Raw genomic sequence first — 25,940 nt, 5'->3', positions numbered from 1 at the left:
AGCAAGTAAAAAGTCTCTAAGGCATTCATACCATGCTCTTGGGGCTTGCTTAAGTCCATAGAGCGCCTTAGAGAGCTTACACACATGGTCGGGGTACCGTTCATCCTCAAAGCCAGGGGGTTGCTCCACGTACACCTCCTCCTTGATTGGCCCGTTGAGGAAAGCGCTCTTCACATCCATTTGGTACAACCTGAAAGAATGGTGAGCGGCATATGCTAGCAAGATTCGAATTGACTCTAGCCTAGCCACAGGAGCAAAGGTCTCCTCGAAATCCAAACCTGCGACTTGGGCATAACCTTTTGCCACAAGTCGAGCCTTGTTCCTCGTCACCACCCCGTGCTCGTCCTGTTTGTTGCGGAACACCCACTTGGTTCCCACAACATTTTGCTTTGGACGAGGCACCAGTGTCCAAACTTCATTGCGCTTGAAGTTGTTTAACTCCTCTTGCATGGCCAACACCCAGTCCGGATCTAGCAAGGCCTCTTCTACCCTGAAAGGCTCAATAGAAGAGACAAAGGAGTAATGCTCACAAAAATTAACTAATCGAGATCGAGTAGTTACTCCCTTGCTAATGTCACCCAGAATTTGGTCGACGGGATGATCCCTTTGAATCATCGCTCGAACTTGGGTTGGAGGTGCCGGTAGCGCTTCTTCCTCCATCACATGATTATCTTGTGCTCCCCCTTGATCACATGCCTCCTTTTGATGAACCTGTTCACCGTCTTGAGTCGGGGGATGCACCATAATTGAGGAAGAGGGTTGATCTTGATCATCTTGTTCCTGTGGCCGTACTTCTCCAATCGCCATGGTCCGTATAGCGGCCGTCGGAACATCTTCTTCATCTACATCATCACAATCAACAACTTGCTCTCTTGGAGAGCCATTAGTCTCATCAAATACAACGTCGCTAGAGACTTCAACCAAACCCGATGATTTGTTGAAGACTCTATACGCCTTTGTATTTGAGTCATAACCTAATAAAAACCCTTCTACAGCTTTGGGAGCAAACTTAGAATTTCTACCCTTCTTTACTAGAATGTAGCATTTACTCCCAAATACACGAAAGTACGATACATTGGGTTTGTTACCGGTTAGTAGCTCATACGACGTCTTCTTGAGGAGGCGATGAAGGTAGACCCTGTTGATGGCGTGGCAAGCAGTGTTAACGGCTTCCGTCCAAAAGCACTCGGGGGTCTTGAATTCTCCTAGCATCGTCCTCGCCATGTCGATGAGCGTCCTGTTCTTCCTCTCTACCACACCATTTTGCTGTGGTGTATAGGGAGCAGAGAACTCGTGCTTGATCCCCTCTTCTTCAAGGAACTCCTCCACTTGAAGGTTCTTGAACTCGGACCCGTTGTCGCTCCTTATCTTCTTCACCTTGAGCTCAAACTCATTTTGAGCTCTCCTGAGAAAGCGCTTGAGGGTCCCTTGGGTTTCAGACTTATCCTGCAAAAAGAACACCCAAGTGAAGCGGGAAAAGTCATCAACAATAACTAAACCATACTTACTCCCTCCTATGCTCAGATAGGCGACAGGTCCGAAGAGGTCCATATGCAGCAGCTCCAGGGGTCTTGAAGTGGTCATCACGTTCTTGCTGTGATGTGCTCCTCCCACTTGTTTACCTGCTTGACAAGCTGCACAAGGTCTATCTTTTTCGAAATGCACGTTAGTCAAACCTATCACGTGTTCTCCCTTTAGAAGCTTGTGAAGGTTCTTCATCCCCACATGTGCTAAGCGGCGATGCCACAGCCAGCCCATGCAAGTCTTAGCCATTAAGCATGCATCTAGACCGGCCTCTTCTTTTGCAAAATCAACTAAATAAAGTTTGCCGTCTAATACACCCTTAAAAGCTAGTGAACCATCACTTCTTCTAAAGACAGACACATCTACATTTGTAAATAGACAGTTATACCCCATATGACATAATTGACTAACAGATAGCAAATTATATCCAAGACTCTCTACTAAAAATACATTAGAGATAGAATGCTCATTAGAAATCGCAATTTTACCTAACCCTTTTACCTTGCCTTGATTCCCATCACCGAATACAATTGAATCTTGGGAATCCTTATTTTTGACGTAGGAGGTGAACATCTTCTTCTCCCCCGTCATATGGTTTGTGCATCCACTGTCGATAATCCAGCTTGAACCCCCGGATGCATAAACCTGCAAGGCAAATTTAGGCTTGGGTTTTAGGTACCCAACTCATGTTGGGTCCTACAAGGTTAGCACAAATATCCTTAGGGACCCAAATGCAAGTTTTGTCTCCCTTGCATTTTGCCCCTAACTTCCTAGCAACAATTTTCTTATCCTTTCTACAAATAGCAAAGGAAGCATTTAAAGCATAATAAATTGTGGAAGGTTCATTCACTACTTTCCTAGGAGCATGAATAACATTCTTTCTAGGCACATGATGAATAGCATTTCTTTTAGGAACAACATTTCTCCTAGTAACATTTCTATCATACTCATAAGAGGAACTAGGAGCAAACATGGCATGAGAATCATAAACATATGAATCAAAAGCATCATGACTTACATTTCTAGTTTGTCTTCTATCATGATACAAAAATGCATGGTTCCTTTTAGCACTAGTAGTCATAGGGGCCTTCCCTTTCTCCTTGGCGGGAATGGGAGCCTTATGGCTTGTTAAGTTCTTGGCTTCCCTCTTGAAGCCAAGTCCATCCTTAATTGAGGGGTGTCTACCAACCGTGTAGGCATCCCTAGCAAATTTTAGTTTTTCAAAATCACTTTTGCTAGTCTTAAGTTGAGCATTAAGACTAGCCAGTTCATCATTAAGCTTGGAAATTGAAACTAGGTGTTCACTACAAGCATCAATGTCAAAATCTTTACACCTAGTACAAATTTCAACATGTTCTACACAAGAATTGGATTTATTTGCTACTTCTAATTTAGCATTTAAATCATTGTTGACACCTTTCAAAGTAGAAATGGTTTCATGACAAGTAGATAGTTCAAAAGAGAGCATTTCATTTCTTTTAACTTCTAAAGCATAGGATTTTTGTGCCTCAACAAATTTATCATGCTCTTCATACAACAAATCCTCTTGCTTTTCTAAAAGTATATTCTTTTCATTCAAGGCATCAATTAATTCATTAATTTTGTCTATCTTAGATCTATCTAAGCCCTTGAACAAACATGAATAATCTACTTCATCCTCATCACTAGATTCGTCCTCACTTGAAGAAGCATAGGTAGAGTTGCGAGTACATACCTTCTTCTCCCTTGCCATAAGGCATGTGTGACGCTCGTTGGGGAAGAGGGTTGATTTGTTGAAGGCGGTGGCGGCGAGTCCTTCATTGTCGGAGTCGAACGAGGAGCAATCCGAGTCCCACTCCTTGCCTAGATGCGCCTCACCCTTTGCCTTCTTATAATGCTTCTTCTTTTCCCTCTTGTTTCCCTTTTCCTGGTCACTTTCATTATCAGGACAGTTAGCAATAAAATGACCAAGCTTACCGCATTTGAAGCATGATCGCTTCCCCTTGGTCTTAGTCTTGCTTGGCTGTCCATTGCGACCCTTTAGCACTGTCTTGAATCGCTTAATGATGAGAGCCATTTCTTCATCATTAAGCCCGGCCGCCTCAATTTGCGCCACCTTGCTTGGTAGTGCCTCCTTGCTCCTTGATGCCTTGAGAGCAATGGGTTGAGGCTCGTGGATTGGACCATTCAACGCGTCGTCGACGTATCTTGCCTCCTTGATCATCATCCGCCCGCTCACGAATTTTCCAAGTACTTCTTCGGGCGTCATCATCGTGTACCTGGGATTCTCACGAATATTGTTCACGAGATGAGGATCAAGAACGGTAAATGACCTGAGCATTAGGCGGACGACGTCGTGATCCGTCCAGCGCGTGCTTCCGTAGCTCCTTATCTTGTTGATAAGGGTCTTGAGCCGGTTGTAAGTTTGAGTTGGCTCTTCTCCCCTTATCATGGCGAATCGTCCAAGCTCGCCCTCCACCAACTCCATCTTGGTGAGCATGGTGATGTCGTTCCCCTCGTGAGAGATCTTGAGGGTGTCCCATATCTGCTTGGCATTGTCCAAGCCGCTCACCTTATTGTACTCTTCCCTGCACAAAGATGCTAAGAGAACAGTAGTAGCTTGTGCATTTTTATGAATTTGTTCATTGATAAACATAGGGCTATCCGAGCTATCAAATTTCATTCCATTCTCTACAATCTCCCATATGCTTGGATGGAGAGAGAATAAATGACTACGCATTTTGTGACTCCAAAATCCGTAGTCCTCCCCATCAAAATGTGGAGGTTTACCAAGAGGAATGGAAAGCAAATGCGAATTCGAACTATGTGGAATACGAGAATAATCAAATGAAAAGTTCGAATTAACCGGTTTCCTTTGTTTGTCGTGGTCGTCGTCCTTTTGGGAAGAAGAGGACTCATCGCTGTCGTAGTAGACGATCTCCTTGATGCGTCTTGTCTTCTTCTTCTTCCCATCTCTTCGCTTGTGGCCCGAGCCCGAGTCATTGGACTTGTCATCCCTTGGCTCGTTGACGAAGGACTCCTTCTCCTTGTCGTTGATCACAATTCCCTTCCCCTTAGGATCCATCTCTTCGGGCGGTTAGTCCCTTTCTTGAAGAGAACGGCTCTGATACCAATTGAGAGCACCTAGAGGGGGGGGGGTGAATAGGTGATCCTGTAAAAGTTCAAAACTTAAGCCACAAAAACTTGTTAAGGGTTAGCACAAGTATGGCCAAGTGGCTAGAGAGAACTCAAAACACGATAACCACAAGAAAGCAATCACAGAGTTGACACGGTGGTTATCCCGTGGTTCGGCCAAGTACAAAACTTGCCTACTCCACGTTGTGGCGTCCCAACGGACGAGAGTTGCACTCAACTCCTCTCAAGTGATCCAATGATCAACTTGAATACCACGGTGTTTTTCTTTCCTTTGATCTTTTCCCGTTTGCGAGGAATCTCCACAACTTGGAGTCTCTCGCCCTTACAATTGAGTTCACAAAGAAATACGGAGTAAGGTGGGAATGAGCAACGCACACAAGACTCGAAAATCAGAGCAACAACACGCACACAAGTCGCAACAAGAGCTCGCAACGCAACACAAAGAGTTCACAACTCCACAAGAGCTCTATATGCTATCACAATGAAACGAATGCGTGAGATTGATGTCTTGGTGCTTAGAAGAGTTGTAGGAATGCTTGGTGTACTCCTCCATGCGCCTAGGGGTCCCTTTTATAGCCCCAAGGCAGCTAGGAGCCGTTGAGAACACATCTGGAAGGCTATTCTTGCCTTCTGTCGTCGGGCGCACCGGACAGTCCGGTGCACACTGGACACTGTCCGGTGCCCGATTTCTTTCCTTAACAGGCGAAGCCGACCGTTGCCGACCGTTGCAGATCTGGCGCACCGGACAGTCCGGTGCTTCCTTCCGACCGTTGGCTCGGCCACGTGTCGCGCAGCGATCGCGCGGCCGACCGTTGGCCCGGCCGACCGTTGGCTCACCGGACAGTCCGGTGCACACCGGACAGTCCGGTGAATTTTAGCCGAAGTCGCCGGAGAAAAACCCGAGAGCGGCCTCTTCGGCCGAGGCAGCCTGGCGCACCGGACACTGTCCGGTGCACCACCGGACAGTCCGGTGCCCCAGACCGAAGCAGCCCCTTGGCTGTACACAGCCAAGTCTTCTCTTCTCTTCTTCTATCTGTTTCTAACACTTAGACAAATATATTAGTACACAAAACCAATGTACTAAGGCTTAGAAACATACCTTAACTTGTGATTTGCACTTTGATCATCCTTGGGCATATTTTCACATTTAAGCACTTGTGTTTGCACTCAATCACCAAAATACTTAGAAATGGCCCAAAGGCACATTTCCCTTTCAGGGCTTCAGATGGACGATGAGCTGGACGACGTGATGGCGCCATCGTTGGATGCGGTATCCAGAACAACCCGAGAGTCGTCGACGTTGGCAACGACCATGAGGTCCCCCTGCTTGACGATGGACAACGCGGTGCAGCCGCTCTGGACCAAGTCCAAGCGGCTGTGTCGGAGCTTGTCATACACAGTGGCTCATGCGGCCACGTAGGACTGCTTCCAAAGGTCGAACTGGCAGTCGTCAAGCTTCTTCTCGTCATCGATGAGCGACGCCAACGTGAGCGCCTCCTGCTAGTGGTGTTTGTTCGGGGTTTCCAAGCAAGAAACATGGATTCATCCTTATATTTATGAAAATGACTCACAAGTGAGATCCATGGAAAAAATATTATGGAGAATAAATGCTATGCATGCAAAAAAGGAATTTGAGTTGAAAACATTATTCAAACAAAAGAAATTGCATGCAAGGCTCTTCTTTAAATACTACTCCTTCCACCCAAAAATATAATTTAAGAATCTCGGTGATACTTATCTACTACTACGCATTGTGCAAAGGTAGTAGGGTAGGATTGGGGAGAGATGTAGTAGATGTTTTTCCTGTCATAGATGTAGGCATAAACACACATGTGGTGTAGCGGTAGCTACTGCTAGCATTTGCTGAGAGGTCGAATGAGAAAGGTAGAACATGGGGAATGAGAAAGGTAGAACATGAGAATAGGTTGTGCCTGTGCGCGGAGGAGAGAATGGGAAAGGCAGAACAGAGAATAGGAATGGCAGAACAGGGAATGGTGGCATAACACGGAATGGCAGACTACTCTTGCAGCCTTAATAAGTAGTAGAGATATAATCGTCTTTAGCAGTTTACTCTTATAGTCATCCAAAACACTATTTTATATTATAGATTATATTATTCGTAGAGTAGAGTTTTAATATAGATATGTAAATGGGTAAACTGATGGAGATAGCGTTATGAATTATATAAACACATATTAGCCTATTTTGCATTGTAGATGAAGCGGACATGCTCTCCATATTTTTTTGCTAACTCTGAAGATTTCTCGCCGGCACGTCGCGACCATATTTTCCATTTTCGCTTTTTTGAAGGAGGGGCTCTTGCTCCCTAGTGACAAGACTCCCCTTCATCAACTTTTTTGGTCTTCGGTCTTAGCCAATTTTTTCTTTTTCTTTTCCTCTACTGACCTTATAGCCTCTCTTTTCACTAACAGTTCTTTTCCTCTTCACACCAGCAGCAACCTCTTCTGAGACCTTCGGGTAGTCAGGGTACTCAAATTTTAAGACATCCATGACCCTGTTTAATCTTCGTTTCCCCTGACCGCCAAAGGATGCAGTCATAAGCCGATCTTCCTTCTTCGCAAAATTGCTAAGAATCTCGTTGCACATTACTTCGACCATTTCCAACCATTCTGCGCATGGGTGCTTGAATGCAGACGACTCCTTAAACCGATATGGCAGTCTCACAAGGGTCCCTTATTGGTCCCCTCCTTAACCTTCGGCATTCCCCATCTAGACAGCGTCGGGAACACTTTGTTGGCAAGAAACTCTTGCACCAAATCGCGAGTGGCGATGTGTTCTGCCACAGTACTAAAAGCAACTTGGGCTACTTGCGTCGATGAGCCCAAACCCATATTGCAAACTGACCTCATTAAGCCGAAGTTCAACCTCATAGGACTCATCACAATTCCTTTAAAACTCATCTCTGCCCTTGTTGTTAGCCTTCATATAAAATCACTCCCTTCTCCATCTTGTTGGCCATTTAGTGGATATCCTAGCATTGGAGACTTCGTATCCTTCGATATGCAAAGTTGTAGCACCCGAAATTGTTATACAGTTTATCTGAAGCTATTGTCTTTGTTTGATAATGTAGTTTGTGAACTCTATAGAAACCTTCGGCATTTGCACTAACACCTTGGCTTCGCACGACCATATATAGATGTTGAGTCTGATGGTTGCATTTGGTGTAAGCTGGTGTATAAAATCTCATACTTTTTTAGGACCTCGGCAATCATTTGATACATTGGAAGCCAAAGCCCGGCTTGGAATAAGCTTTTGAGTATGACTATCTCATCGTTCTTTGGCTCCGGGATGGTTTCATCACCAACAAATCTGATCATGTCATCTTCCTTTTCACCAATATAACCAAGTCTTTTCAGGACATCAAGGTCTTCAGACTTCACAGTAGATTGTCAAAATTCAATGTGGCTTGGCTTGCTAGGTCGAAGCACACTATCATCTTCTTTGTCATCACTGACCTCGATGTCAGAATCACTTCACTCTAGAGCGTTGTCCTCTTTCTCGGATGCCTTCGATTTAGTTGTCACCTTTATTGCCTCAAATATCGGAACCATGGTAATAGTGTTCGGTGCCTCCCCTTCCACTTGTAGCACCTCAGTCAAAGTTGGAGTGGCCAACCTAGCAGTAAAGCAGACTCTGGCCATCAGTGGATTCTAAAGCCTTGTGGAAGGGTTGTAGCTGTAAAAAAGAGCTTCAGAGGCAAAGAAATTGGTGGCAGCAAGTTGGTGCGAGCAGTAAATGTTGTGATGTATTCACGGGGCCGGTCAACTTATATAGACCGGTAAGAGGTGGAGTCAAGGAGTCACGTCACTTCAGCTCTCTGCCCAGTGGACCGTTGCAAAATAGTTTTCTCCATTTTTAATAACTTGCTAATGGAAGGTGTTTTTAGACCTTCAACATAGGGCCTTCGTTTGTTTCATGGTCTGAGATCATTATAAAAAATGAACTAATAATGCAAGGGGCTACTGTTAGGGGACCGTATTCTTCTGAAGGTCTTCAAAACACTAACTTAACAGATACTTTTTAGCTTGTTTTAAGTGTAACATGAAGAATGTCGAAGAACACCTTCGTTTGGAGCCATAACTGCTACGGAGACGAAGGCACCAGCTTCTGACTGACGGCACACATGTTGTCACACCCGTTTTTGGGGCAAAACTGAATGCATAGCATATGTGTGTCAGGATCCATTTTTCACACATATGTTGACGTCACAAGTGTAAAATATCGAAAGATAATGCTCAAATCGTAAATAAGAGTATAGTACTATATTACAACTCAAATGGCATAAGTGTCCTAAATATTATTCCATCACAGCACAACAGTTTTCATGGGTGATCTCCAACAGGAAGCTGACCGGCGCATCACTAGATCTAGAACTCATCAACGCCCTCCTCGAAGCCTTCTTCTTTCTCTTGTCCTTCTGATCAAAATTTAAGCAAGGGTGAGCACACTTATGAAGGGTGCTCAGCAAGAGGGGGAAAGATGCAAAGCTTAGCAAGGATAGGCTAAGTGGTTATGAGGTTAGCATTTTAGTTGGTCAAACTTTTATTAACAACACCTATTTACTAAGGGTGAGCAATTCCCAAAACCAAACTAACAGGTATCATTAATCATCATCTTGTAACCACTTAAGCAAAACACTTAAGTGAACCACTTGAATCCAAAAGGGAACCATAGTTTAGTTATCATCTTCAAGTTTGATTATCATGTGAGGGTCCAGGCCGCTCATAACCGTGAGCACAACTGATATATCAGTTCATACACTCTGCAGAGGTGGTACAACTTTACCCACAAGCAGTGTATCCCTTCTGGCCTAGGTCTGTGTCTCCCGTATTCACTTCCAGGGTGAATTACTAGGGATGCACTACGAGGATTTCACAAAACATACTTAGTATAAAGCAACCCGCAAGGATTCCAAGTCGGTGTGAAGGCCTTCTAGACGAGGTAGCTTAGCCAAGACTACACCCCCATGTTAACATGAGCTGCCACCATCGACCGCTCCCCATTTGCCCATATTTCAGGTAAGGTTACTAAGCACTAAGCATATTAGGTTAGTTGCTAAAGCCAGAGCCATGATGACTGTCGGTGGGAAAATCCTCCGGCCGGGTGGCGGAATGCACCCGCCCTAATCCTAAGATGAGGAGGGGGCCTAAGCGGTTGCCTGTTTGGTGAATTTCGGATGAACACAAGAGGACTCGAGGGATTATAGTGGTTCAGGCCACCGGAGCGTAATACCCTACCTCCATTGTGTGTAAGTTGTATTCAGTGTGTCTCTTGTAACGCTGTGTGCCTTCCCTTTTATAGTTTAAGGGAGGCACATACAAGGATGTTGAGCCCTGACATGTGAGCCTAGGAGCATAATGGAAGAAATACATTATGTGAATAATTAATGCCGACAACACACCAAGATCTTTACTGGACGTTGTGTTGCTCCCTCTGTCTTAGTAACACATGAGTAATCAGCGGGAGCATAATGACTGCAGTCCATGCAGCATTGATAGGCAGTAACCCTTTTCTTGGAAACACACGAGTAATGGTGAGTCATTGCCCTCGCTATGGTAATGTATGAGTAACGGCACGACCCACACAACGTGGACTTGGCGTGCCGCCTGTCACTGGAATGGATAGACACACGTCTTATCCGTAATAAATGCCAAGACGTGTGTAGCCCAAAGGCTTTATGTCAGGCTCCGCCCGTTTGCTTACGCCGCGCACAGTAGGACACGTGGCAGCATCGGGTCTCCGCTTGGGCGGGGAGCAAGAGTGTATGTGATAAGGTCCGGATCCCACCAGATCAGGTTTGGACATGTGTCGGCTCTGGACCCTTGCCTGGGTCCTGATTAAGGCCCGGGTATGTTCTGTCCTGGAACCCTGGGACCCCACTATGGGTGGCCCAGACCCCATACAGGGGGAGTCTCGATCCCATTCTAGGGGTACGGTTCGCACATGTGGAGGCCCTGTGTGACACCCCAGGTGTCAATTTCGCGTTATGTCGGGAGATTTATCCTAATCTCTGATGCTTAGTGAAAATTTCTATTTCTCGCTCGCGTATGTCTCTGATTATCTAGATTATTTTATCCACATTTCACCAAGTTCGGAATTATTCCATCTCAAGAACAGCCAAATTTGGAGCGTGTTAAAAACTTTTAATTCTCGGAACTCATGCAACCTCGAAGATCATTCTCGAATTTTAAATCTCATCTGAAGCTCTTTAAATCAAACTCTCGGCGACTATTATCTGATCTGAGCCCGAATCCAATTCCTCGAACTTCGATCGATGTTTGACTATTTTAATTCGAATCCGTACTCTCAAAAGAAATACTCAGTATGTCATCCTCTAATTAATTTCTATCCGATTCGGCTTAATATCTCTGTATCCAATTCGATTTCAAAATCAGCATCGACAGCAATTTTAAAATGCCACGATTCACCTTCTCCGACTAAAAATCTAAAGCCGATCAAATCTCATGGCAATTTAATTTCGAATCACGTGTAGGGAATTATTTTCGAGCGAAATCTAATTAGACTCTCGGCTGAATTAATTGCTCAATCGTCCGTTCGCCGAAATCTATTTCGCTTTGTTCTGTGTACAAACGGAATCCGCAGGAACATTTTTATTCCGGAAAATAATTTAACGCAGCCCGATTTCGTGTTTGGGCCAGCCCAACCCAGCCCAATTGGGCCCAATTCAAAACCCTAACCCTAGGGCTGCTCCTATAAATAGGGGTGCTCACTTGGCAAATTTGCACTCCCACCCTCCATTTTTTTCCTAGCCGCCATTTCTTCTCTCCCTGTTTTCTTCCACGCACAGCGAGCAGAGCGCAGGGAGCTCGGCTCCCTTCCTCCCATGGCCGCCCAGCTTCCCTCCGGTGTTGGCTGTCCAGCAGATGTCGAGCACCTCCCTCTGCCCCCTGTGCTTGGCGCTCCTTCCCTCGGCTCCCTGTTTCCCTGTCTCCATGGCGCCCAGTCGCATGCACGGTCGAGCTCCAGCTTCAGCCAGCCAGGGCGCGGTGGCCCCTGTCCCTGCTCCTTCTTCCTCCTCACGCCGGGCTCCTCCTCCTCGCCATGGTGCTCGGCACCCCCCCCACAACAGCAGATCACCGACGCCCTCTCTCCCATGGTGGCCTCCCTTGTGATATCTCCCCCTGCAGGGCGCGGGGAGCCTCCCTGCTCGGCCACACTGTCGGCTGGCCATGGCGCCCCCCCTGCAATCTTCCCCACGCTATCTTCCTCCTTCCCCGTTGCTGTCTGCACCAACGCTCGCCCTCCCATGGAAACCAGCAGCCATGGCGTCCCCCTTCCCGAGCTTCCTTGCCGAGCAGCGCGGCCCTTCCGTGGATGAAGCCCGGTGCCCCTTCCAACTTCTCCACTGCAGCAGGCACGCCGACGCCTCCCAGCTCCCTCCCTGGATCCATGGCGTCCAAGCCCCTGTGCCCTCTCTCCCATGGCGTGAGGCCCCTACTCCCATCTCTCTACCAGCGCCCAGCCATGGTGGTCGCCGACCTCCCTGCTCCCTGCTGTTGCTCGCCTTGCTTGGATGAGAAGCAGCCGAGCGACCTCCCTGTCCATGGCCACAAATCCTTGCGCCCTTCTCTGCGCAGCGCCCCTGCTGTGTTTCTTCCGGCGAGCTCCCTGCTCTCGGCCACTGGCAGCCATGGCGCCCAAAAAAAAAAAAATCCCACAGCCGAACTCCCCCAGCCGAGCCCCAAGCAGCGCCCCTCCCTGCTCCATTTTTTTTCTTTCCTTTTGCTCTCGGCCACTGGCAGCCATAGCGCTCGCCTTTGCTCCCTGCGCGGCACGCTCTGCTCGCCATGGCTGGGGATCCGCGGTCGAGCCTCTCCCATCCATGGGGCAGCGGCTCCTCCCTCGGCACCTCCCCTTGAGCAGCAACCGCGACAACTTCGCGCTTTGGCGGCTCCCTGTTTTTGCGCAGTCCAGTGGACAGCACCACCCCTCCCTCCACTTTGGCTAAAGCATGCCCGACCCTATACAGCGCAGCTCCTCGCAGCCGAGATTTCCCCCACAACCCCGCAACATTGGCGCTTCACGGGTGTTCGATGTAATGCCCGAGTGAAGCTCTATGTCATGAACGGCAGTGAAGTCACTGTCACCGTGACCTCGCCTTTGTGCGTGGCTCGCATTGCTCCGCGTCGTCGTCGAGTCTCCTTGCAAGCTTGCGGTTTAACCAAAACCTTGTTTGCGTGCGAGTGGAGAACCTCGATGAAGTAAGTAATGAAGAGTAAGCTGTCCCTTTTAATGTCCAACTAATGTTAGGCGATATCTTGTAATGCGTTGAATGTTGGTAAAGTCTATTATTCATATGTAGTGCCGTGAACGCGTGTGCGAATCAGGGAAATAACTGAGTTATGTTGATTGGACGTGATGTGTAAATTTAAAAATGGTAGGTTTGTGTGTAGGGTGTACTATTGCACATGTATGTCGATGTATTGTAATAGTGATTGCGTTAGAGTCATTGAAGTATTTTGAATGCATGCCAAATATGGTTGCATTCGAAATAGGGGAAGAGTCATGTTGTGCGATGAAAAGGCTAGATTGATTTTATAGGTTGTACGAAAGTCGTTCTATTAAGTGTATACGTCGAGTGTGTTAAAAAGATCCTATGTAGGCAGAATGTAGTGTAGTGGTTAGGCGAAGAGTTTTATAATAAACAAGTGTGAGGCGTGCAATTAAGTCGAGATTGAAGTGCAAATCCTATGCAATGTGATGGGATTCGTGATTATGTAGGAGTTATAATTGTTGATGTGACGAGTAGTTTAGAAAATGCTCGTTTGCGTAGAGGATGTATCGTTGAGACATGAGTGCCGAAGTTCATTTATATTAGTGGTCGCGCCACATTGATTGAAGTGTCCCGAGTGCACGCCATAATATGGTTGTATGCGAGACATAGTAAAATAAGGGGTGCTCGATGGGGATGATCAGTCGTTGTAGGTGGAAATCGCCTTGATTGATTAGAGAGGTGGTGACATGCCGAAGTAGTCATCGCTTCCTCTATGTTATATGTCGAGTCAAAATGCGGGGTACTAGTAGTACGCTAGGCAGGCGGTGTTCCAAATAGATAAATCGGGTGATGTGGTAGTTGTCAAGCGTGATAGAGGTTGAGTCACTTAGGTTATACATTGATGCTCGACATGTGAGGTCTCCTAAAATATGGTGTTTTAAGTGACTGGTGCGTTGTCCAGTTTAAGTTGAGAAAGTGGTTAAGGAAAACTAATTAACCTGCTCCCACCTAAGTTTTTGAGTTGCGAAGTCTAGAATACTTTGCTAAGTGTTATACTGGTTAACCAACTTGTTAGATGACTTTAGTTAAGCTCGTAGTCACGATGAATTGTGTATTGTAGTCTATATGCGTATGGTTATGGTCACGGATGAGAAGTAGTAGTGCTCAGGTGAGGTCTAAATTAAAATGCAAACTATTGGTGAAAAGCGCTTCGATATTGATTGTTATAGATAATGCATTGTTAATTGAGTATGGTACTTTTAGTGCGCAAAATAACTTATATAAAAATTAGTAAGTCTACATGTTAGTTCTCACTTAGTTATTTTAACTCTAACAATTGTCAAAGTGTTAGAATGATTTAAGTCTCTAGAACCTGACAATTCTTGAATTGTATAGGAGCTGAAATTTATTAATTTCTGTTTTGGGCTGCACGTACTGTTTTCAGTGTGCTGTATGTTTGATGAACTAAATTGTGTTTTCTGTAGATATGTGCTATAGAAAAGTGGTAGATAACTTTATTATCTTGCTGGTGTTAAAATTTGACAGGCATAAGTCTGATCGTTTAGGAATTATGATTTTTGCAAATTCAGTAACTAAATCTGTCCAAATTCTGTACAGATTTCAGAAACTGCATTGTTTGCCTAATTTAATTTTACAATCTGTCCATGGCCATTATAAGAAAGTTGTAGATGCTTTTCTGATCTTGCTTGTGTTAAAATTTCATAAACACAGGCCTGATAGTTTAAGAGTTATGAATTTTTCAAACTGATTGCTGTGTTCTGTCCTCTATCAGAACAGATTTCAAAAACTGTAATGTTTGATTTGAATAAACCTGGAATCCCTTTTTGGTGATTATAAAAGTTATGTAGTGCTTTTGCCAAGCTTTCCAAAAAGTCTTGGATCACTATTTTTGGTGGTCTGAAGATTTAGTTACATGTGTTTTAAGTGTGAAGACTGAATCTGTCCAGTTTTGGACAGCACAGCCTTCATAGTATGTTTTACCCTTGATACATGCCAAACCAGCCAGGGATGTTTATAAATAATTTGTAGAACATTTAATTAGCTTTCCAGAAAGTCCAGGATCACTTTGTTTGGATGCCTGAATCTTCAGTTGTGAATTTATGAAGTTGCAAGTCAGAATCTGTCCAAATCTGGACAGTGCTGCTGTAATTGCACTTTTTGACCTTGCTAACAGCTGAATCCTGTGGAGGTAAAAATACCAAAGTTGTAGTTCACTTTGTAAGCTTTCCAGAAAGTCCTAGTTTGCTAGTTTTGGATTAATATTTGAAAAGTTATGATTAAAACAAACAACTGCTGTATTGCTGTCCTAAAATTCTGCTAGTGCTCATTTGATTGTTAGTTCACCCGTTTGGCTAAAAATGTTTGGTTTGCTCTTAAGTAATGTAGACTTGTCATGGTTAAGCTAGAGATGACATGTGTGTCTTGTTTTATATGTTTCTTCTCTAGTTGATTGTGATATAGGAGTTTCCATAGACATTGATGCCTATGTCCTCTAGTGAACTTGTGTGCTCGATGATGCTTTTGCGCGATCAATAGGAGAACTAATGAAAAGCCGTGTCCAAATAAATAAAATGCGCGTACTTGTGATGTTGTTATTGTGTTGCGTAAATAAACAAACATGTTGTCGTCTTTTTAATGGTGTTAATGCTGAACGTCGATAATGTGTAGATAACTAAAGCGAACATGTGGTTGTTACGGTGTCTTCCATTTTATTGTTTAGTTCGCCACTGTGTCCTTGTATGTCTTGTGCTACTTTTGTGCTACTTTCATTATATTCATACATATGCATCTTGCACCTCATATAGGACCGAGAGATGATGATCGAGCAGTGATGTGGTGCCACCCACAAGATGCAGTTGGTGGACGACCTGAAGAATGATGGACATGATCAGTAGATGCTCGCCATGCGAGTACCTCCCCCAGCAAACACTCTCTACGTGTTAAATTAAAGGCAAGCCCCGGTTTTATGCATAACCGTTATATATGCTATTTTACTGCATTAATGTTTGTAGGCTTGTACTGTGCACTTAAGTGTAGGAGTTGGCTGAAACCCTAGTTGCATGAACTCAGGATTCCTTTTGAGATGGATACTAGTATGCTAGGTCGAGTAGCTGCTTTGCTAATTAGGGATCTCGGTAGAAGTCGAGTGATTTTTCTAGCACTCGCGCGAGGTCAGGAATTGGTTGTATCCACTTTGATAACAGAATGGTAACGGTCTGTGGACACGGGTCCATGGGGACGCGTGGTCTACGAGATGAAAATTGGAATAAGGATTAACGTGCGGATACCTGTGTCAAGCGTTTGAACGTACTAAACACATGCCGAGAAATATGGTAAATCGGCAAGCCTAGTACCTGATTGAACCTGGCAGTGGACTTTACCCCTCACGCGACCTGAGACGTGGTCTCCCATTCCGGTTATGGTGGGTACAAGTGCGGTCACTGCACGACGGCAGTCGGGGTCAGTGAGGCATTGTACGCCAAGGCGGTGAGCCCTGATCTGCTGACGGGGAATCGATGGGGACGGTTGATGTGTGTGGGGACGGAGTGCCCCTGCATGTCGTGTGTTTAGGTTTACCTTGCAAGGTTTAAAAACTCGATTCGAATCGTCTGCTTCTCGCAGCTAATGAGACTGCTTGATCCATTGTACTGCATTGAGTAATAAGTGGAAATGAGTTGACTGGCAAAAGATGTTGATTGTTAAAAATGTTTGATACCATGTATGAGTAGCTAGGTACTCATCTAGTTTAAAAAGGAGCATACTAAAACTTGAAAAGCTAAAACTTGATTTTAGACTCAGCTAGTGCTTTTGGCAAACCAAACCCCTCAGCCAAACAGCTGCATGTCTAGAGGTAGAGGAGTAGACTCCTCACACCGGGTAAGTCTAGCTGAGTATTAGTATACTCAGCCTTGCTTGTGGCACAATTTTTGCAGGTACTCCTTAGGATGATTTGTTGCTGGTGTGACTTGGCCTTCATCCCTGCCACCGGGATAGATGGTCGAGAGGGTTATTGCTTCCGCAGGAGAGGACCAGGAGGAGTAGCGTGGCCAGGCTTCGCCATGTTACTCGGTTTTCTTCGTTAGTTATTTCCGCTGCATTAAAATTTATGGTTATTATTTCTGAAACTCCGATAATGTAATTACTAATGATATTTATTAAATTTGTGGTATTATGTTTTATTGTATTTCTCTGTGCCTCACCTTCGTGTGAGCTAGTGGTATTCGATCCTGGTAAGTGGCTTTATCGGACTAGATCCGAGGGACTGACGGGTTATTCCTGTTTAAGTGTGTTGCTGCCCTTAAGGGTGCGACTTGGGCACTTAAGCTGGAATAATTCGGGCGGTTCCGCCACAGCTGGTATCGGAGCGAATACCATCACAGAGAAGTCAATAAGTCATGATTACCAACCTTTTCTAAAGTAAAACTTGCTTAGAAACCAAAGTTGGATAGATATCAGGACGATAAGGATAGACCTAGGACGTGAAGCCTTAGGAATAGATGGGTAGCTAGGTGGCTATTTATATAGGCCATAAAGGCTACTAATACTATTAATAGGGATGCTATAGCAGCACCCGAAGACTTAGTTAGGTCTGAGAAGACGACTAGAATGAGCATGCATCCTGATTGTCGCATTATAATTGTCTCTTGCGCATCAACATGCTTCTCTCACTTTTATTCCAATAATAAAACTTGTGAATAATGTGATGTACTGTTATGTTAGAAATGTCGTACCTCATGTCAGATTGGTAAGTCTTGTTAGGTTGTGTTATGTGTTTCTCTTGCCTTGCTATCTAGGTGGTATTGAAATTGTTCAACCCTTTTGGCAAAAAAAATGTGTTGTTTGTTTCCTCATAAAAATACACCCCCACTTTAAACAACCTAGTGGTTAGCAAGTGAAACCCTTAAAAAAATCAAATCACATGCTTGTGTTGGTGTTTTCTAGCCCTTGTGTGTTGCACTATTGATAATGCACCCGCACAACCTATAGATGCCCATAGCTTGACCGCTAGACCAGCCAAGTCTCCTTGTGCACTTGTGTCGAAAAAAATATAATTGTTGTTGTTGTCTAGTTGCGTAAACCCTATCAAGGCCATGTTTCTTTTCATAAATCCTTGCCCCTAAAACTTCATAGCATTCCTGTTGATCATCTAGCTGATCCTATTTGCCTACCTCTCCTTTCGCTTGGATCTGGTAATCTTTCTCCTTGTGAATCATGTTTGCTTTATCGTCCGAATCTCGGGATCCCCAATTGATTCTGCCCCGTTATCTGGTTATCTGCTATAACCCGTTCTCAAGTATCGGATGTTGATCTGCCTAAATCTCTCATTTCTGGTCATTCTCATACCCCCTTTCTCCGAGGATCATGACACTTGTTTTAGCAACTATATCTCTAAACAGTGTATCCATTCGGTTCAATGGATTTTGCTTTTGTCTTTAATTCTCTCATGTCTCTAAAAGCTTATCAATCTCGATCTCATGGTTGGTTTTCCTCATATTCACTCTCGTATAAATCTCTGACCTGATAATCTCCATATTAATCATAAAATAATTCTCTGAGTTGAAGAAAATTCTTATGTGATGCTCTTTTGCTAGCAATCTCTGCTTCAACTCTGATCACATTCTTATTTTTTTTGGGCCATACTCTCACGGGCTCCGTCTATCTGTGCTATGTGGATTTCTCCTTGGTTGCGTTTGGTAATGGTGTTATGACTAACGACCGATGGTGCCGCGACGACACCGAGAGCCTACCATGGTGCACACATGGTTGAGATGCTCGGCACGCGCTGGTATCGCGGTTAATAGTCGTAATCCATTACGAGACTACACCGATGTGCTATCTTTTATGGACACTCTCAGAATGATCGTTGCATTTTGTCTTGATATGTCGCGATATTCTAACCAAATCTGTCTTCAGTATCTTGTCAGATACCCTCTCATGAATTTGCATCTATCTTTAGTCTGGGAGTTACATGCTTCTCCACCCTTAAATATCCTCATTCGAATCTCGGGACGAGATTCTTTTAAGGGGGGAAGGCTGTGACACCCCAGGTGTCAATTTCGCGTTATGTCGGGAGATTTATCCTAATCTCTGATGCTTAGTGAAAATTTCTATTTCTCGCTCGCGTATGTCTCTGATTATCTAGATTATTTTATCCACATTTCACCAAGTTCGGAATTATTCCATCTCAAGAACAGCCAAATTTGGAGCGTGTTAAAAACTTTTAATTCTCGGAACTCATGCAGCCTCGAAGATCATTCTCGAATTTTAAATCTCATCTGAAGCTCTTTAAATCAAACTCTCGGCGACTATTATCTGATCTGAGCCCGAATCCAATTCCTCGAACTTCGATCGATGTTTGACTATTTTAATTCGAATCCGTACTCTCAAAAGAAATACTCAGTATGTCATCCTCTAATTAATTTCTATCCGATTCGGCTTAATATCTCTGTATCCAATTCGATTTCAAAATCAGCATCGACAGCAATTTTAAAATGCCACGATTCACCTTCTCCGACTAAAAATCTAAAGCCGATCAAATCTCATGGCAATTTAATTTCGAATCACGTGTAGGGAATTATTTTCGAGCGAAATCTAATTAGACTCTCGGCTGAATTAATTGCTCAATCGTCCGTTCGCCGAAATCTATTTCGCTTTGTTCTGTGTACAAACGGAATCCGCAGGAACATTTTTATTCCGGAAAATAATTTAACGCAGCCCGATTTCGTGTTTGGGCCAGCCCAACCCAGCCCAATTGGGCCCAATTCAAAACCCTAACCCTAGGGCTGCTCCTATAAATAGGGGTGCTCACTTGGCAAATTTGCACTCCCACCCTCCATTTTTTCCTAGCCGCCATTTCTTCTCTCCCTGTTTTCTTCCACGCACAGCGAGCAGAGTGCAGGGAGCTCGGCTCCCTTCCTCCCATGGCCGCCCAGCTTCCCTCCGGTGTTGGCTGTCCAGCAGATGTCGAGCACCTCCCTCTGCCCCCTGTGCTTGGCGCTCCTTCCCTCGGCTCCCTGTTTCCCTGTCTCCATGGCGCCCAGTCGCATGCACGGTCGAGCTCCAGCTTCAGCCAGCCAGGGCGCGGTGGCCCCTGTCCCGGCTCCTTCTTCCTCCTCACGCCGGGCTCCTCCTCCTCGCCATGGTGCTCGGCACCCCCCCACAACAGCAGATCACCGACGCCCTCTCTCCCATGGTGGCCTCCCTTGTGATATCTCCCCCTGCAGGGCGCGGGGAGCCTCCCTGCTCGGCCACACTGTCGGCTGGCCATGGCGCCCCCCTGCAATCTTCCCCACGCTATCTTCCTCCTTCCCCGTTGCTGTCTGCACCAACGCTCGCCCTCCCATGGAAACCAGCAGCCATGGCGTCCCCCTTCCCGAGCTTCCTTGCCGAGCAGCGCGGCCCTTCCGTGGATGAAGCCCGGTGCCCCTTCCAACTTCTCCACTGCAGCAGGCACGCCGACGCCTCCCAGCTCCCTCCCTGGATCCATGGCGTCCAAGCCCCTGTGCCCTCTCTCCCATGGCGTGAGGCCCCTACTCCCATCTCTCTACCAGCGCCCAGCCATGGTGGTCGCCGACCTCCCTGCTCCCTGCTGTTGCTCGCCTTGCTTGGATGAGAAGCAGCCGAGCGACCTCCCTGTCCATGGCCACAAATCCTTGCGCCCTTCTCTGCGCAGCGCCCCTGCTGTGTTTCTTCCGGCGAGCTCCCTGCTCTCGGCCACTGGCAGCCATGGCGCCCAAAAAAAAAAAATCCCACAGCCGAACTCCCCCAGCCGAGCCCCAAGCAGCGCCCCTCCCTGCTCCATTTTTTTCTTTCCTTTTGCTCTCGGCCACTGGCAGCCATAGCGCTCGCCTTTGCTCCCTGTGCGGCACGCTCTGCTCGCCATGGCTGGGGATCCGCGGTCGAGCCTCTCCCATCCATGGGGCAGCGGCTCCTCCCTCGGCACCTCCCCTTGAGCAGCAACCGCGACAACTTCGCGCTTTGGCGGCTCCCTGTTTTTGCGCAGTCCAGTGGACAGCACCACCCCTCCCTCCACTTTGGCTAAAGCATGCCCGACCCTATACAGCGCAGCTCCTCGCAGCCGAGATTTCCCCCACAACCCCGCAACATTGGCGCTTCACGGGTGTTCGATGTAATGCCCGAGTGAAGCTCTATGTCATGAACGGCAGTGAAGTCACTGTCACCGTGACCTCGCCTTTGTGCGTGGCTCGCATTGCTCCGCGTCGTCGTCGAGTCTCCTTGCAAGCTTGCGGTTTAACCAAAACCTTGTTTGCGTGCGAGTGGAGAACCTCGATGAAGTAAGTAATGAAGAGTAAGCTGTCCCTTTTAATGTCCAACTAATGTTAGGCGATATCTTGTAATGCGTTGAATGTTGGTAAAGTCTATTATTCATATGTAGTGCCGTGAACGCGTGTGCGAATCAGGGAAATAACTGAGTTATGTTGATTGGACGTGATGTGTAAATTTAAAAATGGTAGGTTTGTGTGTAGGGTGTACTATTGCACATGTATGTCGATGTATTGTAATAGTGATTGCGTTAGAGTCATTGAAGTATTTTGAATGCATGCCAAATATGGTTGCATTCGAAATAGGGGAAGAGTCATGTTGTGCGATGAAAAGGCTAGATTGATTTTATAGGTTGTACGAAAGTCGTTCTATTAAGTGTATACGTCGAGTGTGTTAAAAAGATCCTATGTAGGCAGAATGTAGTGTAGTGGTTAGGCGAAGAGTTTTATAATAAACAAGTGTGAGGCGTGCAATTAAGTCGAGATTGAAGTGCAAATCCTATGCAATGTGATGGGATTCGTGATTATGTAGGAGTTATAATTGTTGATGTGACGAGTAGTTTAGAAAATGCTCGTTTGCGTAGAGGATGTATCGTTGAGACATGAGTGCCGAAGTTCATTTATATTAGTGGTCGCGCCACATTGATTGAAGTGTCCCGAGTGCACGCCATAATATGGTTGTATGCGAGACATAGTAAAATAAGGGGTGCTCGATGGGGATGATCAGTCGTTGTAGGTGGAAATCGCCTTGATTGATTAGAGAGGTGGTGACATGCCGAAGTAGTCATCGCTTCCTCTATGTTATATGTCGAGTCAAAATGCGGGGTACTAGTAGTACGCTAGGCAGGCGGTGTTCCAAATAGATAAATCGGGTGATGTGGTAGTTGTCAAGCGTGATAGAGGTTGAGTCACTTAGGTTATACATTGATGCTCGACATGTGAGGTCTCCTAAAATATGGTGTTTTAAGTGACTGGTGCGTTGTCCAGTTTAAGTTGAGAAAGTGGTTAAGGAAAACTAATTAACCTGCTCCCACCTAAGTTTTTGAGTTGCGAAGTCTAGAATACTTTGCTAAGTGTTATACTGGTTAACCAACTTGTTAGATGACTTTAGTTAAGCTCGTAGTCACGATGAATTGTGTATTGTAGTCTATATGCGTATGGTTATGGTCACGGATGAGAAGTAGTAGTGCTCAGGTGAGGTCTAAATTAAAATGCAAACTATTGGTGAAAAGCGCTTCGATATTGATTGTTATAGATAATGCATTGTTAATTGAGTATGGTACTTTTAGTGCGCAAAATAACTTATATAAAAATTAGTAAGTCTACATGTTAGTTCTCACTTAGTTATTTTAACTCTAACAATTGTCAAAGTGTTAGAATGATTTAAGTCTCTAGAACCTGACAATTCTTGAATTGTATAGGAGCTGAAATTTATTAATTTCTGTTTTGGGCTGCACGTACTGTTTTCAGTGTGCTGTATGTTTGATGAACTAAATTGTGTTTTCTGTAGATATGTGCTATAGAAAAGTGGTAGATAACTTTATTATCTTGCTGGTGTTAAAATTTGACAGGCATAAGTCTGATCGTTTAGGAATTATGATTTTTGCAAATTCAGTAACTAAATCTGTCCAAATTCTGTACAGATTTCAGAAACTGCATTGTTTGCCTAATTTAATTTTACAATCTGTCCATGGCCATTATAAGAAAGTTGTAGATGCTTTTCTGATCTTGCTTGTGTTAAAATTTCATAAACACAGGCCTGATAGTTTAAGAGTTATGAATTTTTCAAACTGATTGCTGTGTTCTGTCCTCTATCAGAACAGATTTCAAAAACTGTAATGTTTGATTTGAATAAACCTGGAATCCCTTTTTGGTGATTATAAAAGTTATGTAGTGCTTTTGCCAAGCTTTCCAAAAAGTCTTGGATCACTATTTTTGGTGGTCTGAAGATTTAGTTACATGCGTTTTAAGTGTGAAGACTGAATCTGTCCAGTTTTGGACAGCACAGCCTTCATAGTATGTTTTACCCTTGATACATGCCAAACCAGCCAGAGATGTTTATAAATAATTTGTAGAACATTTAATTAGCTTTCCAGAAAGTCCAGGATCACTTTGTTTGGATGCCTGAATCTTCAGTTGTGAATTTATGAAGTTGCAAGTCAGAATCTGTCCAAATCTGGACAGTGCTGCTGTAATTGCACTTTTTGACCTTGCTAACAGCTGAATCCTGTGGAGGTAAAAATACCAAAGTTGTAGTTCACTTTGTAAGCTTTCCAGAAAGTCCTAGTTTGCTAGTTTTGGATTAATATTTGAAAAGTTATGATTAAAACAAACAACTGCTGTATTGCTGTCCTAAAATTCTGCTAGTGCTCATTTGATTGTTAGTTCACCCGTTTGGCTAAAAATGTTTGGTTTGCTCTTAAGTAATGTAGACTTGTCATGGTTAAGCTAGAGATGACATGTGTGTCTTGTTTTATATGTTTCTTCTCTAGTTGATTGTGATATAGGAGTTTCCATAGACATTGATGCCTATGTCCTCTAGTGAACTTGTGTGCTCGATGATGCTTTTGCGCGATCAATAGGAAAACTAATAAAAAGCCGTGTCCAAATAAATAAAATGCGCGTACTTGTGATGTTGTTATTGTGTTGCGTAAATAAACAAACATGTTGTCGTCTTTTTAATGGTGTTAATGCTGAACGTCGATAATGTGTAGATAACTAAAGCGAACATGTGGTTGTTACGGTGTCTTCCATTTTATTGTTTAGTTCGCCACTGTGTCCTTGTATGTCTTGTGCTACTTTTGTGCTACTTTCATTATATTCATACATATGCATCTTGCACCTCATATAGGACCGAGAGATGATGATCGAGCAGTGATGTGGTGCCACCCACAAGATGCAGTTGGTGGACGACCTGAAGAATGATGGACATGACCAGTAGATGCTCGCCATGCGAGTACCTCCCCCAGCAAACACTCTCTACGTGTTAAATTAAAGGCAAGCCCCGGTTTTATGCATAACCGTTATATATGCTATTTTACTGCACTTAATGTTTGTAGGCTTGTACTGTGCACTTAAGTGTAGGAGTTGGCTGAAACCCTAGTTGCATGAACTCAGGATTCCTTTTGAGATGGATACTAGTATGCTAGGTCGAGTAGCTGCTTTGCTAATTAGGGATCTCGGTAGAAGTCGAGTGATTTTTCTAGCACTCGCGCGAGGTCAGGAATTGGTTGTATCCACTTTGATAACAGAATGGTAACGGTCTGTGGACACGGGTCCATGGGGACGCGTGGTCTACGAGATGAAAATTGGAATAAGGATTAACGTGCGGATACCTGTGTCAAGCGTTTGAACGTACTAAACACATGCCGAGAAATATGGTAAATCGGCAAGCCTAGTACCTGATTGAACCTGGCAGTGGACTTTACCCCTCACGCGACCTGAGACGTGGTCTCCCATTCCGGTTATGGTGGGTACAAGTGCGGTCACTGCACGACGGCAGTCGGGGTCAGTGAGGCATTGTACGCCAAGGCGGTGAGCCCTGATCTGCTGACGGGGAATCGATGGGGACGGTTGATGTGTGTGGGGACGGAGTGCCCCTGCATGTCGTGTGTTTAGGTTTACCTTGCAAGGTTTAAAAACTCGATTCGAATCGTCTGCTTCTCGCAGCTAATGAGACTGCTTGATCCATTGTACTGCATTGAGTAATAAGTGGAAATGAGTTGACTGACAAAAGATGTTGATTGTTAAAAATGTTTGATACCATGTATGAGTAGCTAGGTACTCATCTAGTTTAAAAAGGAGCATACTAAAACTTGAAAAGCTAAAACTTGATTTTAGACTCAGCTAGTGCTTTTGGCAAACCAAACCCCTCAGCCAAACAGCTGCATGTCTAGAGGTAGAGGAGTAGACTCCTCACACCGGGTAAGTCTAGCTGAGTATTAGTATACTCAGCCTTGCTTGTGGCACAATTTTTGCAGGTACTCCTTAGGATGATTTGTTGCTGGTGTGACTTGGCCTTCATCCCTGCCACCGGGATAGATGGTCGAGAGGGTTATTGCTTCCGCAGGAGAGGACCAGGAGGAGTAGCGTGGCCAGGCTTCGCCATGTTACTCGGTTTTCTTCGTTAGTTATTTCCGCTGCATTAAAATTTATGGTTATTATTTCTGAAACTCCGATAATGTAATTACTAATGATATTTATTAAATTTGTGGTATTATGTTTTATTGTATTTCTCTGTGCCTCACCTTCGTGTGAGCTAGTGGTATTCGATCCTGGTAAGTGGCTTTATCGGACTAGATCCGAGGGACTGACGGGTTATTCCTGTTTAAGTGTGTTGCTGCCCTTAAGGGTGCGACTTGGGCACTTAAGCTGGAATAATTCGGGCGGTTCCGCCACACCCTGGGCCAAACTTGGAGGCCTGGACCTTATATACAGGGGTCCGACACTCTCCCATGGGGGTCCGGACTCACTGTTGATGCCTTGGAGTATATCACTTTCTCTGGACACGTGGCGGCCCCGGACTCGCCCATGTGGTGGGGTCAGGCGTTGTTGCAACCCGCCCATGTGGTGGGGTCAGGCGCTGTTGCTGGCCCAGAGTAGTCGCCCGAGGCTGGGGCGAGTCATGGCCTGGTCCCACATACCACTCTTTTTACCACGCGACTATAGATAGCCGCGTGGGTACTGCATCTTTATACAGTAGGAATGTACCGACAGTGGCC

General features: G+C 45.1%; 1 protein-coding gene across 2 annotated transcripts; it reads left to right on the top strand.

Moving 5' to 3' along the window:
* Positions 1-10,991: 10,991 nt before the first annotated feature.
* LOC111589284 (uncharacterized) lies at positions 10,992-24,287 on the top strand. Of its 2 annotated transcripts, XR_004849556.1 has the most exons (3): positions 10,992-12,902; positions 15,742-21,231; positions 24,071-24,287. XR_004849556.1 is itself a non-coding variant. In XM_023300080.2 (2 exons), exons 1-2 carry the CDS (start codon positions 11,743-11,745, stop codon positions 15,752-15,754), a joined length of 1,173 nt encoding a protein of 390 aa, XP_023155848.2. In that variant the 5' UTR covers positions 10,992-11,742; the 3' UTR covers positions 15,755-23,845. The 2 variants fall into 2 exon arrangements, 1 of the variants encoding a protein (XP_023155848.2); XM_023300080.2 differs by lacking the exon at positions 24,071-24,287 and having other exon boundaries at positions 15,742-23,845.
* The last annotated feature ends 1,653 nt before the right edge of the window (positions 24,288-25,940 follow it).

This window comes from Zea mays, chromosome 5, assembly GCF_902167145.1.
Source record: "Zea mays cultivar B73 chromosome 5, Zm-B73-REFERENCE-NAM-5.0, whole genome shotgun sequence".
NCBI lineage: Eukaryota > Viridiplantae > Streptophyta > Magnoliopsida > Poales > Poaceae > Zea > Zea mays.
The sequence above is the reverse complement of the archived record's forward strand: the minus strand, read 5'-3'. Positions and strand labels throughout refer to the sequence as shown.